Genomic DNA, 19,128 nt, shown 5'->3' with positions numbered 1-19,128 from the left:
AATTCTAATTTTACAAGCTGAATATTGCAGTTTTACCTTAACCGAGGTGCAACACTTCAGAATAAGAATTGATGCATGAACACACTACCCCCTCAAACAACTCCCCTTCACCTGGAATATTAGGGAGAGAGAAAGATGTGAAGGTTTTCAGGAGGTTATTCTTGTTTGGGTTTTGGAGGGGTAGTTTCAGTACTAAAAAGATCTCTGCAGAAATTCTCAGGTAATTGTTTTTACATTCTTAGTCTTGACATTGTTAAATCCAGTGTTTGACATTTTGTGTGTGTTTTATTGAATTTTTTAATGATGACCTGAAAATTAAAGATTGATCACCCAAGAAAGTCTCTTAAATGTTTTGAAGTACAGATGCTGAAAAAGCAATTTTTTGTAATGCAAAAACTTTCTTCAAGCAGAATCAGAATGTCATCATCTTATTACTGTACTTTTTAGTGAATTTGCTGTGATGAGTAAGAAAAACTAACAGTTGTGCTTACCTGAGAATAATCAGCCCTCTGTTTGTACATCCTAAGTAGACACTCTTTTCCCCTCCGCCATGGCACACCTCAAGATACACACACTTCACAGAAATGCAGAGCTGAGTCTTTGGGGGTACCGCAGCTTCAGCATCTGCCAAGGGTTAATCTGACACACAAAGCTTCTCCCTGTCTATGAATACAACACTGACTTTTACTTTCTCCTACAAGTTACTTGGGGATTTGAAATGACTATCAGTGGAACTAGACTAAATGTTCTATAATACTCTTTATTTGCAAATAAAGCAAGGTTCCAGAGACCAAAATGAAGCATATGTGCCGCTACCTTAATACAGGCAGCCCATCCAACTTTGAGCAGCAAGCACGTAAAAGAGAGGCATAGAAGTTCTCTTGTAACTGCAAAAAGATGATAAGCACCTAGGGAGAGACTTAAACTGTGTTTTAATAATAATCTGAAGAGTACTCTCAGCATCACAACAGGAACTGTTAATAAGCTCTGCAGAGGCTGAAAAGCCAGCGCTCTACATGGAGCCTTGGCATTTAGAGACACCATCTGCTTTGCAAAGGTTGACAGTCTGAGACTTCTGGTTAAACTCCAGATCTCCTTGTTGTGAAGGGCTCAGTAACTTGTGAGTTGCCCTCAGTCCATTACCTTCTGCTTACCGAGTCACAGAGTGCATTATATCTCCCTGCAGAGCACTACAGCAGCTGGGCTATGTTATATTCTGCGCCTGTCTTGCTCAGCATTAGATAGTACACTTAAGAGAGCTTTCCATCTAAATCAGTGAAATGCAAACAGAAAATTCTGTTGCTTCAGCAAAGAGGCCAAGTCTAACATTCTGGCTTGGAAACACACGTTTAGATACATTTTTTGCCTGTCAGCATGGTTATTTTGTATGAGGTTTTGTTTTGCATGTGGATTAGATGAAAGAGACAATTAAGACTCGACTTTTTAATTGGTACTGGATGTATTTTAACAACAGGAATAGGCTTTCTCAACAAGAACTGCATGTTCTCTTTTTCCAGTGTAACTTAACTCTGAGAGAGGGAACATAGAAAAATAGCCAAATAACAGCTGAAACGTGAGATCCTGTACTCAGAAGCTAGGGAAACTATTCAAATACAAAGTGTAGACTGGCTGAGTCAGCATACCAACCTAAAGTTATGTTTAGGCTTAAATCCAAACAAGTAAAACATTCTCTGCTGCAACAAAACATTTTTTTTTAAACAATTATTTTCTGGGATTGCATGCTGAATGTATCATTAAATTCAAAGCTCCTGTAAGACATAATCATATTAAGATGAACTTTCTAGTCCCAATGTGACTGGGTTTGAGTCAGCAAAACAGTAAGAGAATTAAAAATGCAAGTGAGAACCCACGAAGGCTGAAGAACAAGAGCAAGTCACTTCCTTCTGCAGCAGTGCTTGTTTCATTCTGGGATGAGTTAAAACAACTACCACAGGTTTAGCAGTTCCCTGTAAGTGCTGATATTTATCTCATCTCAGCACTTCTGTACCACTTTTCTGTAATAGTGCTGAGTAACACAAAGCCAGATCACACTGACCATACAGGCACTTAGAAGAAACATCACAGAACGCGAATCAAGCTCTTTCATCCAGTAAATGGATGTGGTCTGCGCAATGACAAGGGGCTTGAAAAAATGGGAGGAGACAATACGGACAACCCCAGACAGCTCATCAAACTGTCACGAGGAAGAAAAACAAAACCAAGTGACAGCTTCCATTTCCCAAGACTGCATTTCCTTACTTTCTTGGATTTGCTCAGAAAGAATTGGGGTGATTCTCCAGAAAGCAGCAAGTGCTTCAGAGCGGAGGCTAATGAAACTGTTTCTGAACCCTAGAGGTTTGCTTGTGCTGCTCAAAATAGATCCATCCCCATGTTAGAGGCACTCATGGCTGAACACGGCTGTGCACTCTCCCAGTATCTACCAACAGCCTGTACGCTCCATTGCTTAGCTTCCACTGGAAATAAAACACATTAAGATAAACTCCACAGCAACAGGAACATTCCCTCAATCCTGACCACAAGCTGGGAAGCCAGCACGTTCCCCAAGCACAACCAAGGATGACGTCTCCACCTCCCACAGGAATCCAGAGTTCACATCTCCCCCTGCTCCCTGCCTGGACAATTCAAGGTCCCACTTCTCCACGCGAGCCCTTCTGTCCCTGTCACTGACCAGTGGATCTCACGCAAGTCCACACATCTCCCCGAGACCAGCCCTACAACTGCAGCAGAGATGTGGGATGTACTTTGTGCTTTGCTAGAGGCATCTACCATTGCACTTTGAAAAAGCCCTTGCACAAATGTAGGGGAAGCCAGACACAAAGTTTCATCCTCCCTGCTGGGTGCTCTGTCACACTAACAGAAATGCCATCAATGCCATGCTCAGTGCTCTCTAACACTAAGCACCCCACAGGCACTTTTGCCTCAAACCTATTTTGCCTCACTCATTTTCCCTAACTTGTGTGAAGGAGGAGGTTTGCAACACTAATCAGAAAGCTATGACTGTTGCATTTTCTCCAGTTCCCCTTATCTTCTTCATTCAGCTCTTGAAGAGTCAGCTATTATGAGAAATTAAGCAATTCATCAAGCCCGTTTCAATTACCTGCTGTTGATAACATCAGAGTACAATTAGCATCTACAAACGAACCAAGTGCCAACTGCCAGGCAGAAACAGAAGCTAATTTACAGCATGGGGCAGCCTCCAAGAGCTGAGATTCAGGGGCTGCCAGCAAACATTTGTTTTGTTATACCAGCAGCGGCCCTGTTCTGCCCCTCCTTGCACAGCTGCATACACCCAGCTGAGTCGTGCAGCCAGAACACGTCCTAACAACAGCTGCAATGACAGCAGTGCAGACTCCCACATCTCATGACCAGAGATGCAAACACATTTTTGTTTGCTTCCACATCCAGCAATGTGAAAGAGGAGAAATGGACTTCACTTTGATTTTCGTAATTCAGTCCTTCTCAGCCTGCCAGTAGGATGCCCATGTCTCTCCCTAGAAGAACATATGGCTCCTACATTCTATTACTTTAACGTGTACATTCTGAACACAAACTTAGTTAGGATTTGATCCACGTGTCTCTCAAATTACAAGGCAGCAAACTGACAAGCTCCCGCAGTAATGGCCAGGTAATAAGCCACATCATTTCTTGCCTTAGTGCAAGACTTCCTACATTTCTTTCTGACACCTGAACAGCTCTTCAAATGTACTGTACCTTCTCATCTGCCTTCTGCTGTGACCTTGGGCTTTCTGCTGCCTTCTGAGCAGGTGAGTAACTGAACGTGGACACATTACATTGGCACACAATCTGTCAAGTGCCTGTTTATTTTATGAAGATAGTCTGGCAGAATTGGGATAACTAAAGATAGCACACAGTAAGCCTCCTGGCTCCTGGTAGCAGCTCTGATAGTCACTGCATTTACTGAGAAATTCTGCTCCGCTTCAGGGCCTTACCTAAATTGGAGGAGGCTCTGCCTTCAGCAGCTCGGTCCTGCAGACTCTCAGCGATGTGCAACTGTTCTTCATGGTACTGCTTAGCTCTCTCCAGGTCCTGCATACATCTAGCTGCATGGCCCAAGCCAGCATAAGCTCGCATCTCAATGGCTTTCTCAGCCAGCTCCTGGGCCAACTCCAGCACATAGTTGTGGTAGGACATGGCTTTGTCGAAGTTTCTCCGGTAGTGGTAAGCGCTGCCGAGGTTGCTGTAGGCTCGGGCTTCCTCCCGCTTGTTGCCCAGCTCCTTGGCGATCTTAAGATGTTGTTCATGGCACTGCACCGCATTTTCAAAATCCCCCATTGCAATGTACACTGCTCCCATATTTCCCAGCTCCCGTGCCTCAGAGAGCTCATCTTTGGACTGCTTTGCAAGGAGGACACACTGCTTGTGGCTAGCCAGTGCATTTGGGTAGTCCCCAATGGCTGTGTACACATGGCCCAGACTGCTCAGTGCTGAGGACGCTGCCTGCAGGGATAAGAAAGAAAAAGTAAGTACAAGATCCCATGGAAACAAGTCAGATGGCCTCAGTCCCAGCAATCGCAGCCACAAAAGGCCATTCTGGAAAGAACGTGAATGCCAGCTTGAAAAGCTGCTCTCTTGCAGTTCTACACCGCTCGGGGCAGCTCAGGCGGGGGCAGCAGAACGCGGTTGACTCAGGAGAGCAGTGCTAAGATTATCTCTTTTCTCTGAAGCACACAGCGTGTCTGTATGTGGTAGAGGGGAAGGATAGGACTGCAAAGATGCAGAGACCACCGAGGAAACAAAGAAAGCAATAGCTGTAGAAAACTGCACTCTACCAGGAACCAGGATGGACCAGCCTGAGCTGTCTCACAGAGCAACACTTCCCCTGAAGGCAGCCACACCTAAGTCACCTCTTGTAACTACTATAACATCTACATCAAGTCCTATTAACACTGCAAACAATCCTGTGCATAGCAGCTTTCGAGAAAGCAGACAAGTAATGATATTCCCCTGCAGAGAACATCACAGACGAATGCTTGCCCTGTTAACCTCCACCCAGTGAGCTCACGGCAGTGTTACAGAATCCTCAGACCCTGCAGGCTGGTGCCAAAGAGCCCATCCACAGAGACCACCAGCAGCATGTGTAACGACATAACCACGCAGAATGCTGAGCCATCACGCGGTCTCTTCTTTCCAGGGTCAACAGCCACTGAATACCACTGAATACCTCTGCTGGAAAACTCGCACACCTGCAGCCAGCACTCAGCAGAGAGCAGGGAGATGCCTCTGTTGCTTATCTTGCAAAACCAGTAGGCCAGCATGCACTCGCCAACATCTTCACGTACTTCTGTTTGGCCAATCATACCATGTTCACAAGAGCACAGTTCTCACTGCGTAGCATCAAGGTCCTTGTATCACAGCATCATTTGTTACTGAGCCCCTGAGAATCTTGGGACTGCAGCAAAGACAACAGGATTTCAGCAGCTGGACTCCCTGTCCCCTGGGAATACCATAAATAAATAGTTATTTGAAAACCTGAGTTCTTACCACGGAGAAACAAGACAAATTGTCTGAGAATCAGATTCTTTTGCCTACTGTATCTACTAGGACACAGGCTTGCCTTCTACCTGGCAAAGCCAGAGTATATATATACACCTGGACAACAGGGCAAAGAGCCAAAAGCAGAGCTTCTGCTCAGTGCATATCTGCTACCTCAGCATGGCCGTTCACTCCAAAGCTCTGATCCTGAGTACTCCACGGTCCCCTGCAAAAGCATTTCTTTTGCTACCCAGCTGCTGCTGCGACCCATTTACACAACAGCCATCTTTTCAAAGACCTTCAGAAAGGTACAGTCAAGGTGAGACTGAACAGAGATCAGCCTCACCTCACCCTAGCACCAGATCTCCGGAAAGATCCAGTCCACCCTCCCACCTCAGCCGTAGCTACAGCATCTCAGAACAATTGTCCTCACTATTTGAGACGGCATACTACCAACGAAGAGGCAGCCTCACTCTCTTCCTATTTTTGGCTGCGGACTCCCAATGCATCCTTAGGCTAGTGTTCCTGTTCACGCAGTACATTCAGAGCTCTGTGACCACCTGTTCAAATTTCCTATTTCTTAACAGGCAAGATCTTGCACTGAGCGGTGTGACTCGGGGAAGAGCAGCTTGACCACATCACCAGACCGCAAGCAGGTGGGTCCCCTCTGGCTGTTCCACTGCTGGGAAGAAAGGTTTGCTCCCTTTCTTCCTGCTTTCTGAGTTCAGCTGCTGGAACAACCTATGTGGCATACTTCTGTTTTATTTTGCTAATCCCCTCTTACGTTGGCTTGGATTGCCCTCCAATGCAGCTGATACCAGTGCTTTTAGTTTAAGGAGCAAGCATGCTTCATTGTTCTGGGTGTAATACCCCTAGTCACGAAACCAAAATCTCTCCCATGAAAAGGGACTCCATGTAGTGAGTGCAAGGGGTGCAACTGAAAGCACCTCGCAGGTCATGCCAACCAGCTATCTGCGACCTGAACACCACCGAACTGGAGAGGCTTCAGCACAGTACCACTGATAAAGACACCAGCCTAACTCCAGGGGGGCACAAGACAAGCTGTAAAAAATGAGAGTCTGGTTCTGCACACACAAGACATGAATCAGGCCAAAGCTTCTCAGAAGTGCACAGGCAGCAAGAAGTTCTGCAGGGCTAGACTCACCTAAGACTTTGTAGATTCACACACGCAGACACCTTGCAGAGCCACACACACCTTGCTGCACAGAACAAACTGCTAGGCCACTTGGGACAAAATTAAATCCCAGCACAATGCAACCCTAAGCAGAGCTGACTCAGCGACCTCAATTAATTCTGGAAGACAGGCCACCGCCACCAGTAGCACTTCTGATGTAACTGGGAAAAGACTGGAAATGCCTTTCTGGAAACACACGAGTCAAACTGTTCCCTGCTGGTGCTGCTTAAAAAAGGGGGATGCTTACATATGCAAATTGCTAGACAAGCTGTGGCAAAGAGCCATCTAGACAGAGATTCAGATGATGTTAACATCTTACAGCTAGGGAAAAGAGGCATAAATGGAAAGCAGGAGATCTCAGACTTTCTGTGCACAAGACAAACGTGCCAGATACAGAGATTGTTCATACTGTACACGTGAATCTTTTCACGCACACAGATGCAGAAAGGCTACCTCTACCCTCCGATACGGCATTCCCACGCGTTACGTTCTGTAGCAGCCTGAGTTGCTAACTGAGCCGAGTGATCTGAAAGATGCACTTCTCGATCATCTTGGAACCTGCACGAACAGAGCCTACGGCACTTTCAGCTTCCCACGGGCTGGTTGCAGCATCTCTTCTCCAGCAAGATAAATATCAGTACTCTCTAAATACTCTCAGGGGCAATCACTGGAACAACTGCATAGTTTGACATTAAAGCAGCGTTTGGGAGCAATTTGGTGATTACATCTGCTGAGGATACCAATGACTCACTTCAGGGGGTTAGTAATACAACTCAGGAAGATAAATTCATCACTGCATACTTAATAAAATCCTCCACATAACAGCATCCACTGGGAACTCTATGTGGCTCACACATCGGGCCAACAGGGTAGAGATATTCCCATATGCACTGGCATAAGCATCAATATGTTGTGGTGGATACGAGGTTGGCACTGGTTGTGCAAGTGCAACAGACTTCAGCTGTGCTAGCACGAATTTCTGATTGGTAGCAGGATGATGCGAAACTACAGCTTCACACCAGCAGGGCTGTGCATCAGCAAACAAAGAAAATCAATGTTTTATATATCTGACAAAGACAAATTTTACAGTGGGGGTTGCTTACACCTTCAATTTTGCAATTTATCACTTTAATAGAAAGCAGATTCTTCTGCCGCTAAGCTGAGGTACAGAATGGAGTTCTGAAATGGGTTTCAAATTGCTCGCTTTTTCCTGGAGGCAGCAGACAGCTTAGGTTTTTCAGCTGAATAACGTGAAGAGTCTGATGTTAAGCAGATGTGCATCACAGAATGACAATTAATAGGGACCTGGTGACTGAGAGAGATGTCTTTCTTAGATATTTCACCCATGCCAGAGAATGGTCATTTCCCAATTATGTTACGTTAAAACAACTGTTTGACTGATTGCACAGCCTCCTTATATGAGAACATTGCATAATAATCCTAAAATGGGCAAGGTGAAAATGCTCTGCCTGGTATCCCACTACATGGAAACCCTAATCCCCAAATACGGACACCAATCAGGGCTGGTCAGAGACTGAGCTTTCACAGCTGAGGTGGGGAAATGCACAGTATGGACCAAGCACTTGTGATATACAGAAGCCTGACTGCAGCGCTCACCCTGCCCATGGCAGGGGCTTGGCACTAGGTGATCCCTGAGGTCCCTTCCAGCCCAGGCCATTCTGTGATTCTGTATTGAGCTCGTGCTCTTGTTAGAGTAGGGGTTCACAGGAGTTGAGTTTGGCTGTAGAGGTCAGCAGCAGATCACCTTGGGAACAGCCTGGTCTTTGTGCTATTCTAGGTCTTTAGAAAGAACATCACCCCTTTTTGAACTGTAGCCTTTCCAGCTGATGGGTTTAAACAATATTATGAGTTTACAAGCACAGGAATGTGAACATATACCCCGTGCTTGCAGCTGATACTGGCCTGCAGGGACACAAAGCCTTAACCAGTTTCTATTGTTCCAGTTTACACCCTTCCTGACAAGCCAGGCTTGGGTCCTGAGGCAGAGAGGTACTAAAACGTATGTTGTAAGAGACACTGGGACTGTGCCTAGTCAAGAGAAAGAAATGGATGTGAACTGACCTAATGTGGATACGAAGCCAACATCTGACAGAAACCTTTTCTCTGTCGGATGTACAAAGGTTGACTAATAGTAATATAACACTGTGTAAGCATTTAAGCTCTTTCTGCATGTAAGCATGCAAATTCTGCTTGTTTTATAGCTATGGACTGTGCCACTGCTGTGCACACAGGCAGGACAGTAGCCTAGCAGGGAATGAATACTTTCAGGAGCTACCAAAATGATCCAGTGCCTGTAAATTGCATTTTATCTCCGATTCTAGTAAGCCCCTTTATTATTTGATCAGAATCCACCAGTATTCCACAAGTAGCTCCGGAGATAAGTGATTGTGTACTAGTGCAAAATTCACACCCAAATACAGTAGGTGCCCCATCAACATTCAAAGTCACCCTTCCCTCCTCCCTCAAAAGTGAGGTTTGTGTGTCTGTACCACATCCAGCATTTTCTTTGTATGGCACGCTTTTGAAAACAAAGAGCAAGCAGCAGGTAATATTCTCCTCCTGTATATTAGCTGTACACAGAAAGAAGGAATGGCTTTGCTTTCAGGTAATTATTGCCTGGAAAACAAAACAAAAACCCACACTGGAATCAATAACCCTGTCAAATCCAGTTTATTTATAGAAGGTTTCAGTCTTTTACACAGAAACTGCCATTTTCAATGAGTCTCTCTTTAAAAAACTGTATTTCATTCTTATAACTGCAGGTTTAGGCACTGCAGCAAACTGAACATCAATGAATGGAAGCAATGCTGCAGAAACCAGTTATTAATAGTATTGCACAGAAAAAGGAATACAGCCCTTTTCACTTCTTCCCACTACACCACAAGCAAAGGCTTAACACCTCCATCATTCTTGGATGAAATCACTCAGACACACAAGATGTGCAGCTGAGCTCCCTGGCACTGACCCTGGATGCTCCTCTTCCTGCACAGGATGCTCCAGGCCAACCTTGTCCTTCCCAAAGCGCCTCTGCACAGTCCTTCTGGAGCAGGGTCCGATCCTAATGTTACTCTTGCTCATAAAGCTGTACATCATTTTACTGGGAAACTTAATATGGGAAAAGCTTTGGCTGAGGTGGGCCTTCTGAAAAACCAAGAAGTGCTGATCCCCGAGTTGTGGATCTAGACCAGGTTTCCACATCATTTCTTGTACCATAATCAGGGTACAGGCCACAGTAGAGTACTAGGTTTTGCAGATACTGTGAAAAGTAATTAAAAACAGAAGGCTGCATTTCTTTCAGCTAAAATCCATGTAGTGTGAAGGTCAAGTAGGGACATTTAAAGGAGATCCTCAGGAAGTATTACATTTCCCTTTTGAGTCACAAGTCCAGACAAAACAAAGCATGTGGCTTTCAATGCACTCCCAAATTTCCTGCTCTGTTCGGATTTCCTTTCATTCTGCTTTCACAAGCAGCCTCACATTTGAACTGGACAACTCTGTATTGAATCCAGTCAACCTTCTGACCTCCTCTAAAGAGCTGCTAAAAACAAAGAGAAAGGCAATGAATTAATGCTTTCTTACACAAATCCAGCTATGGTCAAGTGGCCAGTGGTCAAGTATTATGGTGCTCACATCACTGAACTCACCCTCTCACCTAGGCAGGTTTTTCAGTCTGAGATTTGATGCAACACTAGTGCCCTGTAAGACCCAGAATCTTCAGATGAACTCATACAGAAAGCATTTTCCCAACAGCTAGTACTCAAGTCTTCTTTGTTGCAGCAAAGAATCTGGTTCTGATATGGAGTGAGAAAGCTTTCCTCCAAGGTATGCGAGAATTCACCCCGGGTTCCTAATAAAGCAAGACTACCAGCTGCAACAAGAGGCTGAAATCAATGAGGCAAAGGCAAGCACCGCACTTTTTAATGAGGGTTTCAAGTCTGGAACCTATACGTACATCACGGGTCAGATTTTGAGTCCCAGAGGTTAATCAGACGCCTCTCAAGGACCAGCTGTTTGAAGTGGAAGCATATATGGGAACTATATGGACTGGAAAGAGTACACCTGTAATTTTGTAAGCTCAACAACAGAGCCAAACATGTGGGCCAGGCAAAGACTGAACTTCAGTGAATTGAACAATGCTGCAAAAAGCTTTCAGGAAAATATATAATCATCCCGCAGACTGAGTCAAATCTCTCACAAGTTCTCATTAAGCTGAAATCACAACACCTGTGGAACTTGAGACTTCAAGGGCAGCAGGTGTAAAAATAAAACCTCTGTCCTGTTAGGAAATCCGGAGAACCAATCTGCCTCACTCCCAGCTAACTGTGTACTGGCTTCTTCACATTCTTTCCTCAGCAGCCTGCCCTACCTTCTGCTCAGCTGTGTCCTCCCGGCAAGTGGACAGTACGAAGGTTTCAGTTCAATAAATCACCCTAGTACAAAATCAGCAATGATTCTGGAAAACATGAACCAAAATCTGCAAACATCTCCTCAGAAAGTTGGGAAAGCATTAGTCCTGGTCTCTTGATGAAGCAAACTCTACGGTCCTACACAGTCCTGAAGATGACAACATGGCTTTTGATAAAAAGACGTATATCTCATAACACATAAAAAACTACAAACACCACCACTTAAGCCACAGTGAGTCTCTGTGCACTAATGATTGGGCATACATGCTGGGATGTGCCCTGCAGAGCATCCTCCTTCTGTTCAGCCTTGTGGCTGATCCCTGGAAATCCTATTGTGGCCTTCCACCACCTCAGCTGCCAGTCAGGAAACCAGCCAGTTGCACAACTGGACCATACCCATTTCTGACTGCTCAGTACTGGGACACTGAGAGCTGAAGCTGCACACTGGGCAGTGAGTGGCTCTTGCCAACCTGACACCTGCTCAGGCAGTTGTTTTTTTTCCCAGTAGTAATGAAAATGCATATTTAAACTGGCTTGAGATCAGCAAGAATGCCCTGTGACGCTAGACTTCATCACGGATTCAGATCAGACAACAACTTTCAAAGAAAACACAACCCTTTCCTTTTGCAAATATCCCACCTGTGAACTGAAAAGACTTGATCTTTTTACCAGTTTCTGGCTTCTGTGTGTAATTTTCCACTGAGTTCCTAGAAACCGATGCTGGTCTCTCACTTCTTCAAAGAGCAGGGATTGGGAGCAGTCTTTCGCTTGAGCAAGTAGCAGCCTGATCAACCACTCTGTTATTTGTAAGCCCTGTGTAAAATGTCATGGGATTTTGAAAGCTGTTTCTCACACAGAGATTGAACCAAAGAACAGCTTGTTTCAATTTCTTGAAAGCACCTTCAGGACTCAAAAGATCCTTTAAAAGACTTTCCCAGAGAAAGACGGAAGGCATAGTGGAGAAAAGAGTGAAGAGGTAATCCCATGCACTAAAAGTGTTTACCTTACACTTCTATTAGCAGTGCCTGCATTAACCGCTAATATAGATCATCAATTAGCAAAGCCCTTCTCAGTCTGTTCCTTACTTCTGGAACTCCAGTCAGATGTGATGAAGCTATAAGGAAAAATGTATATTCTCCTCTTAGCCTTTCCTGAACACATGCACCCTTAGCAGCCACGGACGTCTTCTGGGGCCTGGCCCATACCAGGATGCCAGCTGCGCCTGCCCTGAAGGGAAAAGACAGACCCCCGCATGCTCCCAAAACGCAACGCATGACCTCTTCTTCCTCAGAGGCCAAGCAGCTGCAACGGGACCTCGAGGACATTGTTGGAAAAGCGACTCTGTGAAGTGACTCGGCATGCTCGAGGTAGACCTGCGGTGACAGACTTGGGCAACAACAGAGCAACAGGAAGAGGCTCCTACTGACTCCACAAGGACGGAGCACTGACTCCACGTGCTGGCTGCTCACACCCCTGCTGGAGATGTAAGGCGGCGGCACTACAGTGAGGAAAAGCTGCGCTCACTGTTGGGCACGAGCTCTGCTCCAGCTTCACCTCAGTGCCAGGCTGCAGCAGTACAAACCCGGTGATGTCTACACCTGTAGAAGGACTCCAGACTCCTGACAAGGTAACCAGGAGGAGAACCTGGCCCCACGACTAACCAGCTGCACGTGTTCCAGTGAGCTCACTCCACACTGACAAGCCCTGCGATGGCTCCTCCAGAGAAGAATGGTTGCACAGACCCACGCTTCCAGCCAAATCTACAGCACAACTGCAAGCACAGGGACCCTCGCAACTGAAGCACAAACAGTTGTAATTTCATCTCTGCCATGGCTGGATGCCATGGCTGCCATCTCTGTGGCTGCCAGCACAGTCCAAACACAGAAACCATCCTGGGCCAGGAAAGGGTGCAGACAGTGTGCCAGGGAGACATCCCCCGTTTCAGGCAAGCTCTCACACCGTTCAGTCAGAAGGGAGTTCAGCTGGGGCAGACACACGTGTTCACACATGGGGCAGAGCCCATACACCCTGACATGTTTGCTTGGAACTGTTCAGCTCACAGCAGCAAAGGTGACTGATTTATGGCACAAGCAGAATCCCAGCCTTTGCATGACAATCGCAGAGCACTGAAGGCGAGGATGAAGACAGTCTCTCCTAAGGACAGCTGTGCCACTTCTAACTCAGATTGTACTCTTACCTGACTCAGCAAAATATATATTTCTAAAATGATGGGCAAAGAACATGAAAAAAAAAATTCTTTTATCCTGTACCATAATACACACACACCCCAGTTGTTCAAACGAAAGATTAAATACAGCTTTGCTATTTAGTAAGGGTGCGGCTTGTATAGACAAAGCACAACAGGAAGGATACCTGGAAAACATTTTGCTCTCTTCAGGAAGAGACAGAAAATCCTGGCTTTACAGACTTTATAGATTTCAGTAGAAAGAAGTGATCTATCTTTCCTACTCCATCTCCAATAAGAAAGTGAAATTTGATCTTTGACTTGCACGGTCTGACAGTAAGTAGCTGTAGTTTACAAAATGTAGGAAGCTTTATGCTGAGCTACACTGCTGGCTCAGACATGCTTTAAAGGGGACTGGAAAAAGCTACTAGAATTTCAAACCTAAATAACCACCAGCAGCTGAGCTGCACACAAAGGATGTTCAGACAGTTGCAAAATCTGCAAATTCCCAACCGAATACAGACACAGATTATGTCTGTAACAGCCGTCATATTTCACTAACACTCCTCCCCCAGAGGCTTAACACATCCCTGTCACACACATCAGCCTGTTATTCCTGACAACCTTCCATCATAACAATCCTCTGATGCCAGGAAAGGCCTCTAGTCGCAGTAAGATCCATGGCAATGCTCTCACTGCAGTAGAAAGTGTAGCATCTAACCGGCTTCTTGAGTCTCCTGGACTTTTTAAATCTCCTTTGAGCAACTGGCTATGCTGTGTTTAATGCACCCCAAATGCAGTTTGCCCTCTTAGATGCCAGGGCACACTGCAGCTCATGTTGAGCCTGCTCTCAACCAGAACCCCCAGATCCCTTCTTGCAGAGCTGCTCTCCAGCCACTCGTTTCCCAGCCTGTGCCTGTGTCCAGCAGTGTTCCCTCCCAGTTGTAGCACCCAGCAGTTACCTTTGTTGAATTTCATGCCATTGCTGATTGTCCAATGCTCCAACAGAGCAGAATGCATCTGAATTTCCACAGCAGTTCCCTGGGAAGTCTTCTTAAAATCTTATATGGATTTTAAGTCAGTATAACTTGCAAATCAAAGGAGGCAGCTTTGGCTCCTAGCACAGCACCAGTTCTAAAAAAATGTCTTGTGACAGCTAAAGCAACTCATTGAGTCTGGTTACTGAGCATACACACCTGCTGCAGATGATTGTCAGAGCCACATGTTAATGAATACACCAAGTGCAGCAGCCATAGAAGCAAATGGCTACTAAAAGGAGGACGCTGAACCCCAGCCAGTTCTGCACCTACTCCTTCCAGAAATAGCTGCTTCTAGAGGGGAGGTGGGGGGAACCCTTCAAAACCTGGCCGACAATGAGAACTGCACGCTGTTGGGCATCCTGAGTCCGTGCAGGGACAAGCTGGCACAGGCAGAGTCCGTACATCTGTCCTCTGCTCTCCCTCTGGGCCCCCCGCCCTTCCCGCAGTCGTGCTCGCTGAGAAAAGGGGCAGTGGAAAAAGGGCTTGAGTCACCTAACTTCAGCATCACGAACAGTCCTTTTCCTAACCCAGCTCCTTCCTTCACCCACACCTAGGGAAGAGGGATGCTGCGTCTTTAATGAAAGGCCCTGTTCAACGCTGCACACGCGGCCAGCACACGCACAGAAGCTGCCAGCACCCAGTGGCTTGCTGGCAACATCGTCCTTCCCAAAAGCTCAGTGTTGGCAATGCACTTTCACACAGGCACTAATTTTATTATGGTTGCTTTATGATTTTGCCTCATTGCCCTGCTATTTTTAAATGCAGGGCTGTAATAGAAGGCGTCTGACTGCCCGAAAGAGGGGAGCTATTACGCCGTGGAGTCTCTGTGGTGTTGGTGGCCTTTGTAAGGCAGAATTGGTGAGCCTGAGAAGGGGCTCCGCTGCTCAGTAACAGGCACCTTGCTCCACAGCTTTCCTTTCCCTTTCAATGTCTGCTTATCAGTCCTCACAGCTTCAAAACACTCCCTCAAGTAGTTGTTTTCCAAATTAAATGATTGTAAATGAACACAGGTGAAAAACAGTTATTAGTAAGAGCCACTCCAACCCATCCTGAGATAGCCCACAGTCAGCTCCAACTCAGCTGCACAGAAGCAAGGAATGGCCTTACTGAATTTTGTAGCGCAAGACAAGTCTGCACACCCGAGAAGTAGCTAGAGATGAATAGAAAAAGGGACAAGGAACAGTAGCTGTCACAGGCATCAAAAGCTGTCACATTCACTTTTTCATTCCAATTTTTCCTCTAACCCTGGCATAGCTCATCAGTTGCACTATCGTTGTTCAGATCACAGCTCATGGTGCGGCATCAACACAATTATACGGGTTACACAAGATCAGGTTGCCCAGTGTTTAAAACAAAGTATTTACTTCAAAAATATAGTACAGGCATAACAATCTACACCTCTGTTATTAAAAATGACTAGATTAGTACCACAAGATAACTAACATGTATTGACTACCTTATAAACCTCAACAGAGGTGAGACACCACAAACTGCTTTTACCATGACGTAGCAAAGCCAACTCCTGCTTTCTTTCTGCCGTGGCAGTGAAGCAGACATACCCACACAAGCCTAAATATTGCATAAAAGCCAACAGCTGCATGGTCAGACCGAGTATTTAGTCATCACACCTTGAAGCCTACCATTAAGGAGACAGGCCGTTGAATCTGAAAGAGGAAGTTGTATTCTGCTATTTATGATCTGAAGGGCATGGCTTCTCTGGCATCTTTAGGTTCTTAAAGTAAGAAGAACTTGTAGCAATACTGCTGGTATGTAATAATGTTTTGCACTGATCAGGTAGCAGGCAGTCGAAGAGATTAAATTCACCACCTATTTTTCCTGGGAGGTGATCATAGGAAATGCATTTTAAGTTCAGTGTCAAGTTGAACTCTGAGTTAGACTAAATACTAATTCATTTCTTTAAGTGAAACCTTGCTTTGTAACCATGCTCCGTCGTACCCATACGTAAAAAAACATTTTATATGAAGACACAGGAATTTACTACCATTTATCTACTGTTTTTTAAATAATTACTGTATCTGATCTTCTTCCCCCACAAAGCATCAGTTCAATTTACTGGTCGCTTTGGGTGGAGATACCTTCACTTATTAGTACTTTGCCATGTTGTCACAGGTGAACCCTGTCCCGTATATTTAACCTTGAGTGATTTTTGTCTTGGTATCTGCGGGGCAGAGGTGACCTCCCTGCAACTTCCAACTTGTAGTTGCTTAGACTGCAACATTTTACAGTGATGCTCTATCAAGTCCACTGCTTTGTTTTATACAGGTATACCCTAACAGAAAACTAGTTCTAATGTCTCCAAGTAGTAGTATGGTCAAACTTCATGCCTTTTACCTAGGGACCGTAAAGGAACAGTCTGGCGATACCCATGCTGCTAAGTGGCATGGCTGAAGCGCGGATAGATCCATGCACAGCAGCTTTACTTCAGCCGCTACAGGAAACATCATCGCAAGAGCAGCAGCACAGACCTCATTGGGATTCTCAACTTGAGTACAATCCCAGAGACTGTAGCAGGCCAAGACAGCCCACGCTGAAATCTGCTCTGCTTCACCTTCACAGACAAATGTCAGACTACCAAGCTGCGCTACAATTTCCTCCTTAACTGCACTTAAATAATCTCAGGAGTTCAACTCCTGCACTCATCTCTGTCAGAGAGGATGTCCTTCTACATGGTGCTGCTTACCTTTCTTTCCTTTTCTTGCACCTCCTGCTGTCATCCTTTTTAGAATGGTATCCCACTGACTACAATGAGCATCTGCAAAGCTCCACAGTAACCCAAAGAACACATGGAAAGGTCCCTTGAGTTCTAGCTTCCTGAATCAACTACACTCTTATGTCTGCTTTTCTCTCTCTCTCTCAAAAAAAAAAAAATCTTGCAGAATTGGCTTATCTGAGTTTCTTGACCTGCCACTGCAGCTGGTCAAAAATCCATGACTTAATAGTGATGGAAAGCATTGAAATGACACTCTGAAGACGACTACTTCACAATGCCCATTACAGTGTCTTATTAAGAACTAGTCTTCCCATCTGCATAGAAGAAAAACTCATGTATATTCAATACCTCAAGGTCTCTCAAAGATTCTAGAGGTATGCCAAGTCCCAGCTATTTTTGCTCCATTCTTTCTACGTGCACAAGTATCAGAAACCAGACTGAACTTTTCCTCCACACTGTGACTCCGAAGAGAGGACGACCTATCTGCACACATGGATTTTGAATGGTATGATACGGTGCTTGTTAAAGGAGCTGCACATCCTCCCTGTGCCAGGTAGAAAAAATTTAAAACTCTGGAGCACCTGAGCAGCTTGGATGATTTCCCACCCAGCTGGCAAAGTTGCTCTTCTAAAGGTTTGTGTGGAGGAGGAGACACCTGAATATTACAGCCAGACCCTCTGCAAATTATTCCTGAGCTCATGGGCTACTTGACCCAGAAAAAGTCCTGGGTACATATATTTGCTTTGGCAGGCTCAGAACACAATGCTCCGAGGACTGCAGCCTCACATACAAAGGAGCACTTATTTATTATTATTATTATTTATTTATTTATTAACCTTTTAAGCCAATCCTCTGGATAGCTGGAGGTAAAACAATTACCTCATTACAGTCGCACACCAAATTCCCTTCTGGTGGGATTCACATCAGCACCACTGCAACTTTATAATATTTGCATTATAAAAATGCCTGCAGAGGAGGCCAAGAAAAACAGCTTTTTGTTCAGAGGAAGCTCTGTGGTCAAGATGATGTCATAAGAAAGCGCCAAATTAATTTCCTGTGGTTACATCCTACAGGAAATCCAAGAAGCTCAGCTTTCTTTCTAAACCAAGCAGTCATTTGTTGTCAATAACTGTTAATTATGTGCCCAGATGTGTCATAAACTAAGAACTATCACTATTAGACTTCATTCTCTGGATTCTTTCCAGATCGACCATTGGGATCTGTTTAGATCAGCAGCCTGAAGTCAGTGGAATAGATCAGCACTTGCTTCCCTGGGCCAGTTCAGGGGCTCTGGTGCACGCAGACTGCTGTGTTCTTGCCAAGCGCCGGCACAGCGAGCTTCCTGTTATTTCCTTCTGCAGCGCCTTCCACACAACTGGGAGAGGGCATTTGCTGCTTAGAGAAACACCACAGAGTAGGAACAGCTATGCAGATTAGACTCTTAGCAAGAACAGGGACTCCCAATCAAGAAAACTACAAAAAACAATGGTAACAGCTTCTCTGCTTTGCATGAACAGAAACAGGGAAATCGGGAGTGATTCATGAGGTTTTCCAGCCGGTAAAATAATCATGAAAATGTTGAGCAGATGCCTCCCCCAGTCACAGTCCTTCCACAACCTACCAACTGATGCATCATATCAAGGCTTCCTTGATATTTAAATCATAAAAAAAACACTTCAGCAAAGCACTTTAATATTTTAAATTGCTCTTTTCAACAGTCACCAGTGGGAAAATGGTTCCCCCAGTTTTTGTATCGCCCCCAAACTGCTCGCATTTACATTAATTCACACCTGCCCTGCTGCCCCAGCCACTCCCGTCATCTGCCCTACAGTCCACAAGTCCTCTACTTTCCTATTCACAGTACAGAGGAATAGACTGGAGGAGGAAAATAATCCTTTTGTTTCTGTAATCTGCACTAAAGTTATGACTCTGTCCTCATAGTGAACTTTCAGTAAAAATCTCTCGAGACAAACTCTTCAGCCCACGAATCACGCTTCCCTGGACTGGCAGGGGGCCCGGCACACTTGGAGAGCTGA

General features: G+C 45.3%; 1 protein-coding gene across 4 annotated transcripts in view; it reads right to left on the bottom strand.

Moving 5' to 3' along the window:
* The window catches only part of TTC28 (tetratricopeptide repeat domain 28), a 167,366-nt gene that overhangs the window by 48,100 nt on the left and 100,138 nt on the right, over positions 1-19,128 (bottom strand). For all 4 annotated transcript variants that reach the window (XM_066978781.1, XM_066978782.1, XM_066978783.1 and 1 more), the window contains one exon: positions 3,972-4,479. In XM_066978781.1, coding sequence (XP_066834882.1) covers positions 3,972-4,479 — 508 coding nt within the window. The remainder of the gene's footprint in view (positions 1-3,971; positions 4,480-19,128) is intronic.

Source organism: Anser cygnoides, chromosome 17 (assembly GCF_040182565.1).
Source record: "Anser cygnoides isolate HZ-2024a breed goose chromosome 17, Taihu_goose_T2T_genome, whole genome shotgun sequence".
NCBI lineage: Eukaryota > Metazoa > Chordata > Aves > Anseriformes > Anatidae > Anser > Anser cygnoides.
This window is presented reverse-complemented; position numbering and strand designations above follow the sequence as displayed.